This window comes from Ruditapes philippinarum, unplaced genomic scaffold (genome assembly GCF_026571515.1).
Source record: "Ruditapes philippinarum isolate M1 unplaced genomic scaffold, ASM2657151v2 ctg47_1_1_1_1, whole genome shotgun sequence".
In the NCBI taxonomy this organism is placed as follows: Eukaryota; Metazoa; Mollusca; class Bivalvia; order Venerida; family Veneridae; genus Ruditapes; species Ruditapes philippinarum.
The window spans coordinates 208655-230515 of NW_026863890.1; the positions used below are offsets into that span (position 1 = coordinate 208655).

Here is a 21861-nt window from a genome sequence, read left to right on the forward strand (position 1 = left end):
GTTGATTATTAGGGCTATGTATAAAGGATGTGGAATCAATCGTTCAGATAATGTTCTTTCAATCTTTTAAAGATTATGCGAATTACCCCGGTAAGTGGGCTGAATAATTTTGCCAAGGTTTTGCTTTTATTGCATATACATTATTTAGCTAGTATTTTGCTATGTAGATGATCTGAACTTCATTGCATATGATGCATATGGAAATGTTGTCTTGGCAGAATAATTCACTCATCCCAATACATTAATAAACATGCTTTCCATTCTGGGTTTTGATTCTTACATAATTTCAATAAGTTCTATGCACCATGCGCTAAAGATCATGTACCTAATTCATTCGTTATTTTGACGGTTTCTTTAATTCCAGTGTGCTAATATTTCTACAATCTACATTATGCAGTTCTTTCCAAATGTAAAGGAAAAATCCAAAACACCACTGAAAAGCAATTGATTTTATTTAAATAGTATTTCTATTTCGTAACTTTTTCGTTTTTTTCCCGCATTGTACGTTATTGTTGTTGCTGTCATTTCGTCGCATTGAGCTATTGATAGCCGGTGTATGCTGTTTCTTCTCTCGTTAGCAAAGGTAAAGTTAATCCCTTGAAATCTTTTAGTGCGGTTACATCATAACAGTACAATAAATCATGTTGGTTTGCATTCCTTCGCCTACGCCCATTATCGCACCTTGTAATTGACTGACATTGCATACCAATTAATCTTGCACAATTATCAAAATATTTGCCTTTTACGACAGTGTGTGTCGTAACAGAGACCAGTTAAATTGCTCCTGTATTTAAAGAAATACCATCAATTCAAAATACATTCATACTGCGCATCAAATAACCGTATGATTTGGGACATTTCCAAATAAAAAACAAAACAAGTGACAGTAAAGATGGTCTCCTTATGTTTGTTTTATTCATTTTCACCAAATCTGAACGCAATAAATCCAAAAACGATTAAAAGTAACTAAATACAATGTATGTGAAAGATTTGATCACAACACATTGTTCGAAATGTTAAACGGCTAAATCAGATGAGTTATATAAATACTTGACGAACTGTAAATCTAAGTGATCGGTTAGATTAATTTATTTCATTTTGTTAACATGTTTCAAATATATCACAAATACTCACTGATTTTTAAAGAATTCAATTTTCTTTGGTTGGAATTTAACACAGTAGATATCAAATGGCGACTTTTCAGCTTTACTTCAGCATTACTGGCGCTGAAGACCAGAAGTGCCTTCTGCGCATTATTTCATTATTGGACTTTTTGTAGATTCTTAGACTATGGCAAGTCTTTCAACGTTTTAAATTAAAACTGATTTTATTTGCCGAACATAAATAAATAAATATTAAATAAATAAATAAATAAATAAGGAATAAAAGAAAGAAAAAGATATACACAAAGAGACAAACAAATAAACAAACAAACAAATAAATAAATAAGTAATAAATGAATGAATGAATGAATGAATGAATGAATGAATGAATGAATGAATGAATGAATGAATGAATGATGGATGGATGGATGGATGGATGGATGGATGGATGGATGGATGGATGGATGGATGAATTAATTAATGAATAAATAAATAAATAAATTAATAAATAAATAAATAAATACAAACAAATAAACAAAATAATGAACTATAAAGAATACAATAAATTACAATAGGTATGATTAAATTAAATGTATAGGGAAAAGGTTTAAGCTGACACAAACTGGGTTTACAAACAGGAAAATAACAGCGTCTTTCTAGCTTTAAAATTTAACTTCCGCTGTTCTCAACGACGACCCAAGATGACTTTATTTGTAATTTGCAATTTTGTGCTTGAGACAATGTCAGAAATACTAACATAATTATTTTACAATGCTTACAATATATGTATAATCAATTTATGAATACAGGCATTTTCGGCCCAGAGACTTGTTTTGATATTATATGATAAACTAAAATTTTATTTTGGCATTTTATGGATGACTGAAGATGAAGCCAAATGCGATACACAAATGTATAATTTTCACTTATAATGAATAAATGAGACATATATGCTAATGTTGTACTTGTTATTTTATATTTGTAACGGAGATGCATATGTTGACATTTAATAGTTAACCTTTAAATTATGCTGTGGTTTAGTAGTCATATATGAAATATATGATGATATTGAACGAATATTTACGTAATCTACCTTGATATCAATAAAAAACAAAGACATAATATAATGTTGACTGTTTCAGTAAATACAAACATGCATGTAACTGACATTTTTAAAACATCCAAGCTCTACAGTTTGACACATACTTTATAAATATCTGAAATATGCATGTTGCGACCGTTTAAAAAATAAGAAAAAACTATTTACTATTTCATCCTACTGAGAAATATGTTTTTCTATTTTAATTTTTCTAAAGAGTTTCAGTATCAATGATTTTGCACTTTTATCAAGTCAAATGATTTTTCATAACTAAATAGAAGCTAAATATGCTAAATCTTAGACCACGCTATGATACTCCATTTAGAATGATTGAATGATATTTCCTCTCAAAATACTATGTTTATGAAAACTAAATTTTATATATATATCTGATGATCATTACTCGATCAATCATAATGGTAAGCTCGAAAAAGAGGGCTTAATCAACACCGTATGAGGCCTAATTCACGGGGCGGGAACATTAAATAAATTTAAAAGTTGGTATATTTACAAAAGTAATTTTAAGTGTTTTGGTGATAATGCCCGTAAAATAAATATAACTTTCATGAAAATCATTATGAAAAAGTATCAGCAGGACGTTATTAGATATTTATGAATATTAGCAGCGTGAAATTTAAAGTTTATACTTTGAAAAGTGACTTTTTGCATTTTTAATAGAAAAAAGAATGGTGACATATCTTCGCCTTGCCGTATGCATAAAGATTTCGGATTATTTCGAAGCGTGGAACAGGCTTCTTCTATATACCCATTGAATGGAAACAAAAGACGTTGATAGAAGATGTATTTTATGATTTATTTTGACGTGTCACCGTATGAATTTATAATCACCCTTGATAATTCATCATTCAACGGTAGCTTAAGATTGTATGATGGTGTCCCATTTCACACCTGTGAACAACTCGGGCCATATTGATATTAAATCTAAATATTTACATAAATAACTCACTGACTTAATCTGGAAACTATTTTGTAATACCAAACCGATATGGAATTTGTGATCAAGATTTTCATATTAAATTTGTATAGTAGAACTTTGCGGAAGTCTTAATATGACTTTCTTCTACTCTCTTCTTAAATAGGAATGTGTTAACTTTAATGATTGGATTTCTTTAATTGATATATAATACTAAATTAAACTTTAATGCTGAGTTGATTGGGTTATTGAGTTATAATCAATTGTAGCTGTTTTTATAAGAGTTATTGTAAAATAATTAAGTTGAACGTATGGTACTGTCAAACAAGTGTCCTGCTGCCTTTGAATAGTTTTAAAATGCCAATAATGCAAAGTAGGATTTCAAAATATTACTTTTTAGTCAACACGCAAACGAACTAACGAACGAACAAACAAACAAACATTGTGTGACAGAAAAATAGATCAATGAAAAACATGTTGCCATTTGTACATACTGAATTATTGCAAAATTATCCTTTTTGTGTCAAAATTCCATTTTCATGTGAGATTAATTTAAACTATATTTAACTAAAATCATTTTACAAAGACTACCTAAAGAGTTTTTTTAAGCGAGCCATTGCCCAGTTATATTTCTCCGTTTTTCAGCTTGACTGACACATACCGTGGAAACACAAATGTCCGGAGAATGCAATGAAAACGATCAAGATTTATTTAACTCTATAAGACCATGTTATTGACTAGAAAAACATGCATTTGTACACCGCCTCACCGGACATTATAACCAGGACTAGACAAATTGGCGCACGAATGAAAATGAAGTTTTAGTGTCATTGTCGTCTTTGTATTTAAGACAAGTTGCTCTTATGCCTGTCCTTATAGCGGAAAGAAATCGGAGATTTCTCTTATTGTTGATTATAGAGGGAGTGAGAGATTAAGAAGTGTCAGTGATACTGGCATTGTCAAATATTAGCAAGCATTAGCTAAATGAGGCGAAATCGCTTAATGTGGGTTTCATCAACTTATTTCTTCAATTCTAAATAAGATTTTTTTTGCAGGCTTTTTTCTCAAGACGAATATATTATGTTATATGAAGTAAATAATGTATAAATCTACATTGTAGTAATGGAAATAGCCATTTGTATTTAGTCTACCATGATACAATCATGTATATAATAAAAATGTGTTACTTTTGTTAATTGCTGTTTGTATGTTGCTGTTAATTTGCTATTATAACGTGTTTATTATGCTCCTGTTTTCATTCATTATTGTGGAAAAATATTATATTATATTATCGTTGACAAATAAGTAAACTTTTAATATTTGTATGAAATAAAAATAAATACAAGTGCAGTCTCACACTGCATGGTCTCGGACTCAGGTTTCAAGTTTTTTTTTAAGTTCTTATTCATTTGAATATATATCCCAGTTTGCATATTTACAATACAAAAAACATGAGACAAATACATTTGTAATAATAAATAATAATAAACAGTCACGTGAACATGTGAGGGCAACACTGTATGAGCACTTGTGAGGAAGTCAACAAGAGTAGGAAAATCAGTCTTTGGCAAAAACTTGTCACATTGAAGGTTCCATGATCACCGTCGTATGAATACATCTGCGGATGATTCTAAATTCAAATTTTGACCATTACATATGTAAATGGTTATGAATCTAGAAAAATATATCCTCCCGATTGCATTGTTGATCGGTAAAAATGATTGTATGTTCGCCCGATAACATATATTATGTAATAAAAAGATGTATTTTACGTATACTGCTTTAGCCGGTGCTAGCGGGCGTGGACAGTATATTGCAGTTTCCATTGTTGTCCATGAACAGGCTCAATCAAACCGAGCCTACAACATTTACAATTTTGCCGTTGTGGACTTTCTTTTGGAATTCTATTTCTCCCTATTTGTGTCACATTAGGAAATATTGTTCTGTCTCTAGTAGTACTTAAATGTTATAAGGTGTACATTAACCAACAGACGATTCTTTACTCTTTGTCTGAAACATTGACTCGAATATATATATCTCCATATGATGAGTTGAATGTAAAAATACTTTGGTTGTATGCCTTTTTTATATTTATTATATCATCTATAATTTAAATTATAATCTGCTGTTGAAATTAATAATTTACTATCTAAATGCTTTATTTTAAAAAGATTAATGCATTTTTTATCTTAGTATTTTGATGCTCGAATGAGTATTTTGTTACATGCATGTATACTTTAATACAAGGCATTTATACTGCATTTTAACGTTTAAAACAGATGTCAATATTTTTGTAACATCAGACTCCAACATTTTCTTAAGATATCCTTTGATTGAAAACATAAGATAACGAATGGATTGAATTAACTTTCTATAACCCTATGCCATAGTGCAATGTATAGTATTTCAAATAACATTGTAAAAGTGATATTGATGACACTAAGGTACTAAGTCAAGTAAACCGATACTGTTTAAAAAGACACTGAGAAACCTTAAACATAATAAACTTGAGTCGCCAAATCTTGTAACCAGCATCTTCCTTCTAATTTTAGAAACACGATACGTGCTTTGGTAGCGCCCCCTAGTGAGTCGCCATCAGGTTTCTCATTGGCTGAGGTCACAAGTCATTGCGGCGTTGAAAATTAAATTTCAAAAATGAGCCAAATATTCGTATAATGGTGAAACAAACTTTTGACAGATATTCAGTAGCGGTGTCTCTTTAATGTGAGGATTGACACCATCGGGACGAGTAAATGGAAAATAAACAGGTATAATTTACAAAAGATGAAACACTAGAAAGTGACGTTTGCGACCATTGCAATTTTATTTTGAACGTTTCTTTCAACATAGTTTGCTAAATGAGTCATCGCAAACGATAGAAATTCAAATAACCATCAGCTATAAAGTAAACATTCATTTGTATATATATAGAAAATATATCTTTTTTAAATATTAGAAAAAAAAGATTGAGAAGTAATTCTGCAGTTTTGCAGTTTACTGAATGAGAAACATTAGTAAATTAGTAAATATGACCGTGCATTACGTAGGGAAACATGCACCTATATGACTTGGTAGTACTACTTTTTGTTAGTAGGGTGATTAGAAAAGATTATTATTAGATGTAAAATTACATCAACGTAAGCAAGGATTAAAAGGAAATTAGTTAATCTTTAAAAATAAATGAAAGCTAAATGAAATGGTTGTAAGATATCATCATGTTGATATATAATTGGTTTTCTGTTATAATAATATAATATATTTTTTAAAAAATCAAACCTATAAGGTAAACGTAAAGTTATATAGACCATTCCAACTTTTATATATAAGTTGACGCTCTTTTACTCTTTGTTAACCTCGATTTTTTAAGTAATACGAAATTAGATAATTTTTTTTTGGTTTGGTTTTACGCCACACCAACACAGTATAAGGTCAGTATAAGGCGAAATGAGAAAATATCAAGACAACTATTTTAGTGACAAATCATAACAAATCATAACAACTGAATTGCAGGGACTGATAGGAGTGAATTGTTTTAATTGATCAAGAGGCCAGTTACTCTAATATCTCGAGCCATGCATAAACTATGTACTACTTCTTCTCCAAACAAACCATGTTACAACAGATTTAAAACAATGGACTGTTCACTATATACCAATTAATTGCAGAAAGATTGCACAAGGACAAGAAAAATGTTTTGCTTGTATTACTGATATATTACGTACAGCCAAATAAGTGTCATACGAGTCTAATACCTCGTCAGTAAATCACATCACCATCTTCTTCAAAAGAGATATAAAGTGCTGTGCTGTTATGAAAGCTATTACCGAAAGCAGGTTTATAGTTTAATTTCAGCAACAAAATCCACATGGCCACCCAAAGTTGTTAGTTTCTCTATATGCTATAGAAAATATAATCCCGTCACGTAAGGTTATTCTATTTTCTGCTTATAAAGCATGTGTGGTATAAATAATCTTGTTTGTTTAAAATTAATATTTTTTACACCGTAAAATATTGATTTATATTTAGATAGGTCATAAGTTTGTTGCTATTAAACAGCGAGGGACTGTCTAACGATATTGGCTAACTAAGATTTTATTAACTGTATGGCGCCAATACGGGAACTTAGTTCTTTGAAATTTGAATTTCAAACAAGGCAACACACCTTGATTAAACTATAGTTATAATGTACATTTATGTTTGGTTCATATAGCGATTTCACGGCATAGGTAATGTCATAAATAAAGCGTGTTTGAAGAAGTCAACAATTGAAACGTTCGCATCCAACTTCAAATAAACACACATTGATGTGTATGAATAAATTAACATGCAGACTTTGTGCGACATGATTCTACCGTAACGGATGTTACTTCTTTAAGAAATATCAAAGGGAAATTATATTTTTATTAGCATTAATTTAGTTTTTTGAGCAAAGGGTATTGCAACGGTGTGATTCCTAAATTCACCTCCCGTACTATGTGTGCTTATCAAATGACGCATATTTCATTATGGGAGAAAACGTCCCGTTGTATAAAAGAAAAACGCACGACGGTTTTCAAATCAATGTTGTTGAGGGAAATGGCTTGGTAAGGACAGGACAAAGTCAACTTCTAAGCTGTAGAATTTGAAATGTTCTCTCCGTACTTAATATTTTGCGATTTTCTTCGCAGTCAATTCAACTTTTAGAAACAATTCTAACCCAGTCACAGCACCTTCAGGCCAAAAATAATTAATGAAACATGTATGACATTATTTGGAAAATAGAGTTGTGTGTATATTTTATAATAATAAAAGAAATGTGAAAAACTTGGTACTATGAAGATTATAATACATAGTTTCACTTGTTAGGCGTCCTAATTTTATTCTGTGATATTAATTGCTAAGTTCAGCAAGTTTTATTATAGAATCTTTCGAAACATATTGTTCTGTCTGATTTGCTTTGAATCATTCATCTTTTTATATAACCGCCCTTTAGATTTTTTAAATATGCCGTCAAACAATCATTTTATGTAAACAAACAGTATATATATAAAAATATATAGAATACACATGTTATATCTTAATTAGCTAATAATAATAATAATAATAATAATAATAATAATAATAATAATAATAATAATAATAATAATAATAATAATAATATATATATAATAATAATATATAATTCAAATATACAGTTTTAAAACCAAATTTACATATATGTACATGCACACTTATTAAAAACAAAGTCGTACTGCTTTTGGTAGAGTGACTATGACCTGAAAAGTCTGATAAAAATAGGGTAGGTGGGACAGTCATTGCAACAAGCAATGTTATATACCAAAATGTTCGTTAATGTTTGTAGTTTATCAAAGCACCGGCATAAATTGGCATAAATGATGGCATTCAGAGAAATCCAAGATGGCCGCCAAGATGGCCGCTTTTGATACTGAACTTCACCCTTAACTTTGCATGGCTAAAATTTTGCATATAATCTGATACATTTTTAATATTTATCACATATTCAAGTCACTGTAAGGACTGTACAAAGATAAACATATCATTTAAAACAAATTTTCATGCATGATTTGTATTTTCTTATAAAGATTTTGTTGATAAAATAGAAATTTGACAAGAAAGTTTGCTTTAAGCAGTGGGTTAACAATAAATGTTCTGCAGGAATTTATGTTATCCTACCAAATGAAGATTTTTGGATATGAATTAAAGCTCACGTTTGATATTCATTGCAATAATCGACTTTAACGTTGTTTTTCTTTCGTGGAACATGATAGAATATAAAATAAAACGCACGTTGGTATTTTCATGGCAAATATTTTTTTTCCAGTTAAATAAAGAAAAGTTTATTTAATTTTCAAAGATATGAATTCTTTTGGATCATTTTAGAATGCATAATTTATGAAATAAAATGTTAAATTGATCTTTAAGTTTAACTCTTTTCTATCTTGACCTCTTTTCTATATTTTTAGCAGTTTTATTGCATGTGTACCCGTGCCCGCCGCCCCCCCCCCCCCCCCCAATAAAATGGAGCATAAGCTAATCACGGGTACACTAAACGTATGATATAGTCTTTTATATGTTAAAAAGAACCTATCATTTCATTATGGGTAACCAAGTAATTATTATTAGCAAATTTGGGAAATTATACTTTTTTGTCATGTTCTGAATAAATTGTTTATGTCAGAAGTAGTTTAATCACTGTCTTAGATTACTTGTCACGGGTTTCCTTACCAATTTAACATGCATGGGTTATGGCAAGGAAATCAGTATGCAACATCAATACTTTTGCCCTTCTTGTTTTCTTCCGTTAGTACAATATATTCAAGATTCAGGCCTATTTGCTGTTAGAGAATTACAGATTAACAGTTAAAAAGGCAAGTTTGTTGCTAAACTAAGTACTTGGTGTTTTCATTCTGAGTGTATAGTTTGACTATATCCTTGAAGTCACGGAAAATAAAGCACTGGAATCCTCTGGAAGCATTATAGGTATAACCCATAATGACTGTGCTTTCTATCACTGGTTTCTTGCAAGGCCATTAATTGCTAAGTATGCCATGGCTTACACATCTGACAATAATTCTTGCTCAAACAAACATCACACAGATACACCTTTCCATACAAAGGCAAAAAGATGTTGTGTGTATTCAAAAGTGACACCTTTATCGATCCATTTTCTTTATCTGTATCCACCTTTTCAACGTTTAAACATTGCAAAGGTGTTGAACATCCATAAGATGTTGAATGGAACCTACTAAATTGTCTAAATAGTTAAACAGGCCAACGAAATATTGTTATTTTTTGTGTGAGACAGTTTTGTTGCATAGAAACTTTGAGTGTTGAGCTCAAAATGCGTTAAAATTGAAACAAATTGTATAGTTGTCAATCCCAGCGCATATTCTTGTCATATGTATCAATAAAACGTATTTCTTTTATTTTAACGCAAATTGAGCTCCACACCCAAAGTGTGATTTGTTGTAGATAATTGTAAACCCCCAAAAAAGAGATTCTTTGATCCTATGCCAAAATTTTAAGTCCTTTAAAGGAGGTCAGTAAAGTCCAAAGTCAGGTTTATATTGAAAACTGTCCCTATTGATGGTGAAGAGATGTATTTAAGACTTGTCGCAATAAATTCATTTAAGAAAGTGCATTTTTACAGGGTTCTATCCTTTGGGAATGCCCCCGTTCCTGTGAGTTTGTTCACAGATGATGTCAACACAGAAATCTGATTTCCTTGAAAAACTTAAAAACCTAAAAACATTTAACAATGATGAGTTTAATGCACATGCTTCGAGTATAGACGACTATTTTATTTTTGATGCTACTGCAGTATGGCCGTTGTTCAGCTGCTGCAGCCTCAGTCAAGGATAAAGACAACATACCAGATGTAGGCTTTATCGTTCTGACAAATTGCAGACATTCTGTCACATAGTCAAAGTGCACTGCACATAACTGGGTTATTGACAGGTATATTTTAGATAGCCTTAAAACCAAACACCCATAAATCGAGGTGAAAATATTTCGTTTCCAGCCAGTTGTAATTCAGCCAAAATATCCAGTACAAAAAGTAACAAGAATTTTGTAACAGAGTTACCAACGTTCCCCCCGCCTCAGGAAGCATAAAATGTGCTATTTCAAAAAATTGAGGTATAAAAATTGAGGTATGTATCTCAGGACTTTCAGTCCAAAATTATGATCAATACCATATCTGCAAAATCCAACAATAAAGTTTTTAAAGAAATAAAATGAAACAAAAAATTTAAAAATCTATCATGTTAAGCTTTGACCTCTAAGTGCGACCTCAATCTTGGAGGTAAGGATGCAGGTGTTGTGCATGACATATCATCTTATTATTGTAACTATTTGTGCCAAGTATTTTCAAAATCCCTTGAACTATGAAGAAGTTATAGACAAATAGACAATGTTGACCTTGAATGAGCAAGTGCGACCTCGACCCTGGAGGTAGGGGTCTGGTTGTTGCGCATGACACATCGTCTTATTATAAAAATCTATTTCTATATCCCCCTTTTTTGTTCGAAAAGGCAGGGGACAAAATCCACCTACAAAATTCTTTTTTAGATATCTCACTGAAAACTGTCATGAGTAACTTGTCCTGATGAGAGAACCACTAATTATACAGCAGGAGGATTAGATGAACAAATTTAAAAATCACTCCTTCATGTGTGGAGTATGTTCCAATATGAGATTCAAATCATGAAGAAGCTGATAGCAGGATAATTCTGCATGTTGCTTTTGCGTCCTCATTAGGTATACAGCAAGCCTGTTGTTTTTAGTCCTTATACTGATTTATTTGTACTTCTTATAAATCATTTCTCAGAGCTTAATATGGAAAGTATTTCTTAACTGGTAGTAGAGGTATGCACAGAGACCTGACAAGATATATTCCGGTATATACAGTAAAAATTTCAGTGTTCTGCCTCCACAACAGAGAAGTATCATACTTTCTGTGTATTATCTTAAAGGTTGTGATACCTGTTCATAATTCCGTAGCATAGGAAAGAGGAAGGCTTTTCAGGTAATGTGTAAGGCTGTTAATGATCTTAAAAATCTTACTGACCTAGGAAAAGATCTGGTACTTCCAATTCATGCTAACACTGCTGCATTTAAGTTTGTTGGTCTCTTGTATAGTATATCATCCCGGGTTCTTTGCAAAAGGGGGGTCATATCAAGGAAATGAGCTTCAACAAATGATAGCTTTATTCTTCATTTACTGCGATGTATACTTCAGTTATTCGTATGGCGTTCATCTTAGAAAACAATAATTCCTCCACTTCATCAACTTTGGATATAGTTAGGAATGTACAATCCACAGCTTATGACACAACCTTCAGCCGTATCTGAACTTTTGAGTGACCATGTTTATACTCAGTGTTTTTTCTCTCTTTATTGGGAAGAGGCCTTAGCCTTTTGATTTTGGGAAAAATTATCGCTAAAATTGCTGATGTGGGAAGTAAAAAAGCTGGTTTAAGTTCAGATTTTTGGGAAAACTGCATGATTTTAAAGAAAATTTCAATTGGGAAGAAGCCTTTTTTCGGAGTCTGTTATATAAGTGGGAAAATCACTGATACTTGTTCTAACCTTTGCAGTGATCATCGTGTTTGTTTGGGCAATGTACAGTCGTGTACCATAACAGCCTGGTCTTGCAAAGGGGTTTTACAAGGGCAAATACATTTACCATGTCGGCAAATGTTGAAACAAATGATAATCGTGATGATGGTTGTCCATAGTGAAATTGAAAAGAAAAATACACTAAGTGTTACATTGACTGTGGTTTGACATAAATAACAATATCTTTTTTAAATCACTGTGTCATATACGTATAGAAAGTTACTGTAGAAAATAACATTGAAAACCCTTTAAATTTTATCAAATTGAACCACTGATTTTTGTTTTGGTTTTGCTGAATTTTTACATTAATATAAGCAAATGTATCAATGTTTATGTACACCATACAACATAAAAGAACTTAGTATAATAATGTTACTACTTGTTTCTACACTTTTATATGCATGTACATGTTTGAACTTTCATAATGCTTTTCATAGGTTTTGAAATAAGATAAAGATTTATTCACAAAGAATGTAAAAAAAATCATAGTAAAGCATCTCTTTTAATTAAAATAATATATAAAACTGGTGTCAACTTATACATTTTTTGAACTGTATCTTCTATGATTTTTCACTTTATCCTTAAATTTGACGCTGCCTTGATTCAGAAAACTAGTAAAATAAGTTTAAAATTATGCAAGCTCCTTTAAAATAATGTTAAAGGGCTGATACAATTTGGTAAAATTCAAACTTTGCAATAAAAGTATAGCTTAAAGAATATTTCTTGAAAATTTTCCATGATGGCGGCCATCTTGACGGCCATCTTGGATTTCTTTGATCGCCATCATTTTCCCCAATTTATGCCGGTGGTTTCATATACTACATACATTAATGAACATTTTGGTATATAACATTCATTGTTGCAATGACTGTCCAGGTTCATCATTTTCTAGGCCCTGATTGTCACCCTACCATTTATTCTTACCTTTGTTTTACATACGATTACCAGCCTTAGTTTTATCATGTAAATTGTCATTGTTATAAAATGCTATGTATATTAGTATGTGCTTTATTCATTTGTAGGCTCTTGTAATCCTGTATAGAATGATTATATACATGTTCTTATGATATGTTTAATGCTGTATTATATTGTACAATGTATATACATGAGACTTTGATAATAAATAAACACATTTTAAATATTAATAAAATCGCATTAACCCATTGTATCATCTTACAAAATACATAATTTGTATTATCAACCCATCTTATTATCTCATCTTATTGTACCCAGTTTTAACATCATTTATAGTGGTATAACTTATGAACGTGGACTTCACTAGTTTCAACTCTATACTGTGAACAGATATTTGCTAACAAGGACAGTAAGTACATCTAGAGAGTTTGATCCCTCCCGCATGACAAAGCTGACAAGAGCTGACAGACCTTTGATCTTATGATACTGTATGAAATATCTTATAACTGGCTGTGTAATCAGTCATATTGGGAAGAACATTAAGAGACTGATCAATTCCCAAATTACCGTATCTCAACGGCGAGAAATGTAGTTATAGGTCATTTTTACTCTCACTATTTCGTCTGACAAATTTAGTTATATTAATACAATATTTCTCCCGCATTGAAAACTGTTTAATGTCATACTTTTTTATGAAAACTGTTTACAAATAAATGTTATACACATAATCTGCTCATAAACCGACTATCTCTTTGTAAAAACCTCATCCGATTACTTGGCGGCGAACATCAAAGAAAATACCTGTCGTACATGTTTTACGTCTAGATGAATATCAATAAAAAGTATCGCAATATTTTGGTTTTATGTCTAAATAAAATGTTTTTAATTTAATCCAATTCCACCCATATCGATTCATCCCCAGTGGAATGGTATATGAAAGTGTTTTATTGCTATTATTACATATCAAATATGTTTATTTAGCCTTTCATGTCTATGTTAAACGATTCTGTGCTTAAATATTTCATTTCCAACACGTATCAACTCACATTTTATACATGCAGTTATTTGGATAATTTGATCTTAGTACGTTTTTTGAACTTTGTTTTCTTATAAATGTGCAAAGGTTTTAATATGATGATATTTCAAATCAGGTTTTAAGTTATTTAAACCAAAATTTATAGTAAATATTACAAATAAGATAATGATAGATTGATAGATAAAGGTAACACACGTTTAACTGGAAATAGTTTGTATTTCAGAAAAAAATAATGAGCCTGATGTAATTTTCTATCAATTTTAATACGGGTAAAGAATTAGCTTTAAATAATATAATTATAATGAATTAGCGATAAATACATTATCCTTTTAATTGAAACATAACACAAACGGGTCATTTGCTATATTTATGAAATTGCACATAAAATAGTAGTTGTTAATCGATTGTGATTGTCCCTTTTCCATTATCATTCTGTCAAAGACGCGTTTACTTGTTATATAACAGATAAATGCTGTCATCTAACTCTACAATATCTACATCGTCTTAGGCAAAATCAAGAAATTTTATTTATTGTTGTTATCTTTATTTGTTTAAGTATTGAAAGTTTTCTAATGTTTTACAATTATCTTGATCTTGAAAAAAGAACTTTCTGTTAACTGATAATTTGAAGTAAAAGAGTAACTCTCCGAAACCGATTTATTTATTGTAACTTAGTTGTGAATTGCAGGTTTTCTACACATACACATTTGGTTTTATATCTTTTTTCATTTAATATCATGCATGTAATGTGTTTTTTTCTATGCTCAGTTAAAGTCATATAGTGTATTGTTTAACTGGTTAAAAGGCCTTACTCTTTGAGGAACAATACAAAAATCACATTTTCAGCACGTGCAATTTGGTATGTTCTTAATAAATTCTTTTTTTTTTTGAAATTGGTTTATACAAGGACAGGGTACCGAAGTAACCACGGAAAACAAACATTAATATTGAGTCACATTAATATTGAGTCTACTAACATCAAAACCATTTTAATATTTTGGTATTATTTTCATACTTGGATGAAATATTAAATTAATTATTAATAATTATGCTTGAAACTAACAACAAAAAAGACCTGATATATATGCAAGTAATCACCATTAAAGAGCTCTGGGACAGAAATCGTTGTAACCAATCAAAATTCGACCATAAACATCTGTCAATATTGTATGTTTGTGTTATTTGAACACTTTGTGTATGTAGCGAGATCGGATTTTCACTCACGGAGACTCCCCACCTTCAGTATCAATCCGTGAACATGTTGGTACAAATTGTCCTTTAATATTTATTTTGCATCTTTATACAGCGTTCGTTGCTTTCACTAACTGCTTAAAATAATAATTGAAATAAATTGTTCAGCAAAATAAGTTAGATATATTAAACGTATAATGTCGAGTCAGTGTATATTTAATAAGCCGTCTGTATATAGAAAATAAGTTAAGAAGTACAGGATTTGCAGGTAATATTTTTAAACAAAGAAATATAATTTTACGGAAACACAAAATTAAAAGTTTGGCATAATCGATCTTTTTACTGTTTTAGGCCTTAGAGGTTAATAGAAATATGCAAACTTTTTGATAATTGGATTTTGGAATTTGTTTTCTCTACAACATCATAGGAACTAATTTGCCTTTAATTTCTATTTGTAGTTAAATAAACAAAGAACTTTGACAAAAAAATAAAGTTTTTTACGACTTCCCCTTCAAAATTGTAAAATTTTAAATCATATTTTTTGACATTCTCACTCTGTCAAAGAAGATCAGAATGCACTTTTAAAACATACTAGTTTTACGACACTTGGATCATTTTCCTTTGTCAATATAATTTACAATCATTATTCATCTTGATAAAACATAACTCTTAATATTTGTTTTAATTGTTTAAGTTTTGATTGATAGTCATATCATAGAAAAAAACTATGATTTGTTTTTCCTAAATTCCGCCATTTCTATAAACCGACATATTGTCATTTAATTTGTGACTTGCAATATCCGGTGATAATTCATGTGCACTTCCGGTTGGGGAATGTTGCTCTTTAGATGGTTTCAGTAACGAGTCCACACTGTGCATTATAGCTGGTTTTGTTACCGGTTTGTCTAAAGTGTCTTGACTTCTAGCTAACGATATAGCCGACAAAGCCGTTGGTTTCAAAGGTAAAGATATCGCCGTCGGCGGATGCTGAAGAGTAGATTTTAAAGTATTATAATATTCAAGAGCTGTCATGCGTCCATTGAATTGTCCATATGTACATGCTAAACTTGTAATTAAGTCTGACTCATTTCTAATGCCATGGTAAGGTAGCATAAAATTTGGAGGAATGTTATGTGTAGGACCAAACTGACTAGCAAATCCGGGTAATGGAGTTACAGGAAGTGACGGATTTAATGAACTTCCGGCTTTCGTTTCTGGCGCAATGATATTTTCAATAGTAAATGGTGGCTTATACGCAGAGCGTCCATTAGAATGAAGACTGTTTAAATAAGTCGAGCTTGCAGCGCTCACGGCAAACTGCTGCAGACGAACTCTAGCGTCATCATGTAAATATGACGTCATCTCTAAACCATGCTTCATGTTAGAATCTGGAGGAAGTAAGCCCATTGCCTGTAGCTGCCTGTGAAATAAAATTATGTTTAGTAAAACCACCAAAAAATTAATGGATGTACAATATCAAATGTCAGAAGCCTCTAAATAAGAACGTCTCGAAAGTAAGTGTTACTTTACAATATACCCGATTGTATCAACTTCTAAAATCTCAATACGTAGCATATTTTCATCACTAATGAAGAGTTACTCAATCGAAATAATTGTGCATGGATACCCTTGTTTTTCAAAAATGGAAATTATAAACAAATATTGTCTTTAAAACATTTTGAATAATGAACACTCGAAAAAAGAAATGTCTGTATGAGTTTTAACTAGCAACCTAAAAGCAACAGGTCTGTAAAATATAATTATTAGTAGTCATTCCTATTAATTCAATTTAAAATCAATAAAATTAAAAAAAATTAAATACAGTAAATTAGTTGATAAATATGTTGAAATTTTCCCTAAATACACAAAACATCCGAATAATACTATATCATTTCACTTGATTTTTCTTTTTCTTATCATACAAATCATAATTGACGAGAAAAGCGTTTGATTTTTACAAGTTAAACTGTCATTTCTGACTCCATCATTTCAAAAAGATTTTTTTTGATTTAATAAAACAGTTTTATCGACAACGAATTTTCTAGTTATGTTGACTACAAAAAAAATCCTTGGAAATACTGTAAATATATTTCAGACAGATAACATTTTTCTGTCAGAAATGATAAGTTTGATTAAAAGTTATACCTTTGTTGGTGTAGTTTGAATCTCTTTCGCCGACGAAGAAAACTGCCGTTTTCAAACATGTCGCCGGCATAGGGATGAAGCGCCCAATAACTTCCTTTGCCTGGTCTGTCGGGCCGGCGTGGAATTTTAATGAAACAGTCATTAAATGAGAGGTTGTGACGTAATGAATTCTGCCATCGTTGTGTGTTTTGCCTGAAAATAAAAAAAGACTGTTTTAGTTATTGCTTAATTCAAACTCGCACAGATAACAATTATCCGTTTTTATATAAATTAAACATTATCTATCAGATTTTCTCGACATATAATGGTGTCCTTTAATATTTTTTTTATATATAACGTCACTTTATATCATGAAGCACTATAAGGAAATGTTGAATTTCAAGACAACCTTAATATTTGAATAAAACAAAACAATAGGGTTATATTTACAAATGTAACAATGTATTGTTGTAGACTTTTAAGAATCGTCAACATATTTCAACATTTCTCCAGCAACAAATTAATTGGAATGAACGCTAGTAATTATGCTACTAGAACATTGCTTTTCCTGTCTATTTAGAGTCAGCACTAAAGGTTCGTGAACAGTATAGTTTTACTGTTACAAGAGTCTTTGGAAACAGAGCTTTATAACTCTTATTTGTTTTTAAGGAATCGCCACATTATATCATTTGAAACCATTTTATTTTAATTGATTACATTCAATCATTCTGGCATTGCTGCTAATTTAATTCAAAACACTAGTAAATAGGTAGCTTTCAAAAAAAAGCAAAAATAATTTACATGTTAAAGATGGATTGATATCTTTCAATCTACCAATTTATCAGAGCTGTGCATATTTGATTATCTTTTATTAGTTTCCATATTACTAAGAAAACAACAATTTTTCACTTACAAATGCTGTTGTTTATTCGTGAAACAGAAACATATACATTTAAAATAATTATTTAATTATAACAATATACAATGCTTTTTATGTGTTTTGTTGTTGGCAAAAAGCTTTTATTGTAGAAATTTATTGAAATTTAGGAAATTATCGTTGACTATGTCTAATTGCAGTAAGAGAATATACAAACTACGAATATGGGAAACTGCAATCCAAATTACTGATCATGTTAATGTGTTACTTTCTTTTAAAAGATCCTTCCATTTTCAATGACACTATGCATTTGTCTTAACCTATAATGTGTAGAGTTAAAACCATAATCTTCTCTTTGTGTACTAAAAGAATGTGTTTTTCCCATTTAAAAAGGGGACGTAAAGCAGATATCAGTGTTTTAAACCTTAAAATTTAAGCATAAAATATTTTTAAAAAAACTTTACAAGCTATATAGATTTGTTTTACAGTTTCTAAAAACGTTATTTTAACGTATATTAGTAACGAAACAAATGTAAGGACAACGTTCCTCACTAAAGATGTTTGCAAACATGACAAAAGCAATGTACTTGGATGAAATTGATATGTTGATAAATTAGTTGTCAACATTTAATTACAATCATTATTTCGAAGCCCAACACTACTATCTACTACTCTGATTTTTAGAGAATATTTTAATATTACATATTTTAAAATAATCAAAAACAACAATACATCCGTATATAAGTATATAAAAATTTATACACGATTAAATAGTTTTTTTTATAAATAAGAAGGTTTGATATTTAAACAAATACTTTCTTATTCTATGTTCAAGCATAATCTAGATTTTTTAAGTGCCATTTATTTTTATTTCGTTTTTTTTTTAAATTCTGTATCAGAATAATGTTAAACTCAATTTACTATAGTGGAAAGTATATTATTAATTATTATTGTTTATTTATTTTTTGTTTATGTGAAATTCCATACCATGTGTTTATTGTACAAACAAATAACCTTGTAAACCGTTATAACTTTCAAAAGTTTGCATTTATTCAAGTTATGTTCTGCTATGAACAGTTCTGTTACAGATTTTATTATAAGTAGTCATGTTTTATAATCAACGTTGAATATTTTCCTTTAATTAGAAGTAAATGAAAGAAAAGTTAACAACTCTGAGAGAGACCAATGAGAAGAATGCCCTCTTTCCTTATTGTATGAGAGACTTTTTTAAGTTTGTGTTCTGTCTCAGAATGGTCCAGCTTGTATGATTACGGCTTTGTCACTTTTAGTTCAAAACTAATAGAATTATAATATATTATATATGCCAACCGTTCAAATTATATTTGTACTTATTAATCTGTTTATTAACAAAATTAATTACTATACTTGAAATATAATGATTTATGGTAATCATATTTATGCCACGCTCATATTGTTAAGTACAGTGTCCTCATCCTTTATAGAAGTATAAATTCAACAAGTTTTATAAGATAATTTACTGAATTTAATTTTTATTTCTTGAAATACTGTTTAAGTTTATTAATAATGAGGATTTTTATTGAAATAAAATATTCATAGGGACCCAATATTAATATCTTCATTCGCTAATGAAAGGTCTTTTATTGTTAAAGATTCTCAACTTTTTATTCATTTACTATTAGTTAAGGCAGGGTTTTCATAGTATAAAAACCAACTTCTGATGAATAATGATAACAATAAAAATCTAACTCGTTTGGCTATATACATGCTGTGTACATATAAGTTTACTTATTCAAGTTATATTTCTATCAGAATTGTAATGTCTCTCACAAGCATATCTTATTACACATATTCATCCGGGCAGGGCAGAGTAAGAGTTCCTTAACTATCTCTTTAACATTTTTACATTAAAAAATAACATATGTTAAGGATTACGTTTTTCAAATGTGTTTTTATCATTAAATAGTTTGTTATAAAAATATGTAAAATGATGTTAAGTTGCAGGAAATTGTCTCCTCTTTATATATTTTATACAAAAAGACATGTTACATAAACTAAACAATGTTTTCCGTATGGTAAAAAGGCAAAGAATTTTCAACAACACAAATGCTACGGAAGTGAAACAGGTGCACATTTATGAAAACTAATAAAACACTTTAAATAGAATATTTTACCTGTAGAAGGGGAATTTATCCATTATAAACTTGTAAATGTCACTTAGAGGCAGCATCTTCTCACGTGATGCGCTGATTGCCATGGCTGTTAGAGCGATATAACTGTACGGTGGTTTTTGGTCATTGTATGTGTTCCGGCCCGGACGAGGCATTGCCAACGATATTTTCTAAATATGTATTTTCTATAAGAATGTCGGAGTTTGATAATTATCAGCTTTGTTACCGTTTTTTTTACGCGAACAAACAGTTCTAAAGGCTTTTGTCACTATTTTGATTTATATTGACGTAAATTGAATGCCTATTCAGTCTCTAAACATTGTTTATTTGTCATATTTTAATAGACAAAAACACTTAGCTATATGAAAGATTTTAATCTTTTTTCAACTTTATAATATAAATGAAATTTCTTGCGAGAAACATCTATTCCAACAAGAGTGTCTTATAAATTTCAGTAAGTGTAATATCTACAAAACTGTTTACAAATAAAGAACTCGCATCACTATTACGTCGTTGTGTATGTTCCACACGAATTTCAAAGTGGCAAAGATGTTCATATTTAAGTTTGCTACATTATAAAAAGAACTATTCACTAGATGAAATTTGATTTTGTGAATAAACATTTACCAAACTTCGCCACCCTCCCGCCGTTCTATTTGGTTAGATACCGGTGTCACCGCGTGAAAATGTCAATCAAGAGAATTGTGGGCGGAGCGAAGCTGTATCATTTGAATAAAGTGTTTCCGCGGCGAATTAGACGTTAGACGCATTTCCTAAGAAGGAATGTTCATCAATAAATATTTGCGATTCAAGACACTGTAAATGAACACAATGGGAAAATAAAAAGGAATTGCTTCATTTAACTAGCAAGAATTTGTTAATGGGCAATAACTTTAAGTTAACCGGAGGACAGTGATAATATATTAAATCGGGAGCTAATACCGATGTTAATGGACGCTCTTTACACAAGACCTACTAATACAAATTCATATATTTTTTCAATATATACAAGTCAAACGCTTTTGAAAGGTTTTCCTTTCTAAACTTTTCACTTTTAACTTTTTCTTAATATCTTCAGCTTATGATAATACTTGGAATACTAATACTGATACTGCATTTATAATAATGATCGTTTTAAAAAAAAACTTAAACATGTTTTTTTCTAAAATTCTGAAAGAGTTAATATATGTAGAGTTTAGATTCATTGATACAATAATAACCCTCAAAATACCTCAATATAGTAAAAAAAACTTCAAATATATAACGTGCTCTTGACGTCATAAGACATTAACATAAATTTCCTGTTTATTGT

At 30.2% G+C, this 21861-nt stretch overlaps 1 protein-coding gene across 1 annotated transcript; it reads right to left on the reverse strand.

Annotated features, from left to right (window-relative positions):
- Window positions 1-15942: 15942 nt before the first annotated feature.
- LOC132723670 (forkhead box protein B1-like) lies at window positions 15943-21140 on the reverse strand. Its single transcript, XM_060708429.1, has 3 exons — window positions 20553-21140; window positions 17544-17735; window positions 15943-16818 (listed from the first exon to the last, which is right to left on the reverse strand). The coding sequence occupies exons 1-3, from the start codon at window positions 20702-20704 to the stop codon at window positions 16140-16142; spliced, it is 1023 nt and encodes a 340-aa protein (XP_060564412.1). The 5' UTR covers window positions 20705-21140; the 3' UTR covers window positions 15943-16139.
- Between the last annotated feature and the right edge of the window lie 721 nt (window positions 21141-21861).

What these genes read in the sequence shown, in the direction of transcription:
- LOC132723670 (XM_060708429.1), bottom strand. Translation starts at nt 20,704, where the DNA reads ATGCCTCGTCCGGGCCGGAACACATACAATGACCAAAAACCACCGTAC. An exon ending in GATAAATTCCCCTTCTACAG is followed by an intron (nt 17,736 to 20,552) that starts GTAAAATATTCT and finishes TTTTATTTTCAG; the next exon opens with GCAAAACACACAACGATGGC. An exon ending in TTCAAACTACACCAACAAAG is followed by an intron (nt 16,819 to 17,543) that starts GTATAACTTTTA and finishes TTTATTTCACAG; the next exon opens with GCAGCTACAGGCAATGGGCT.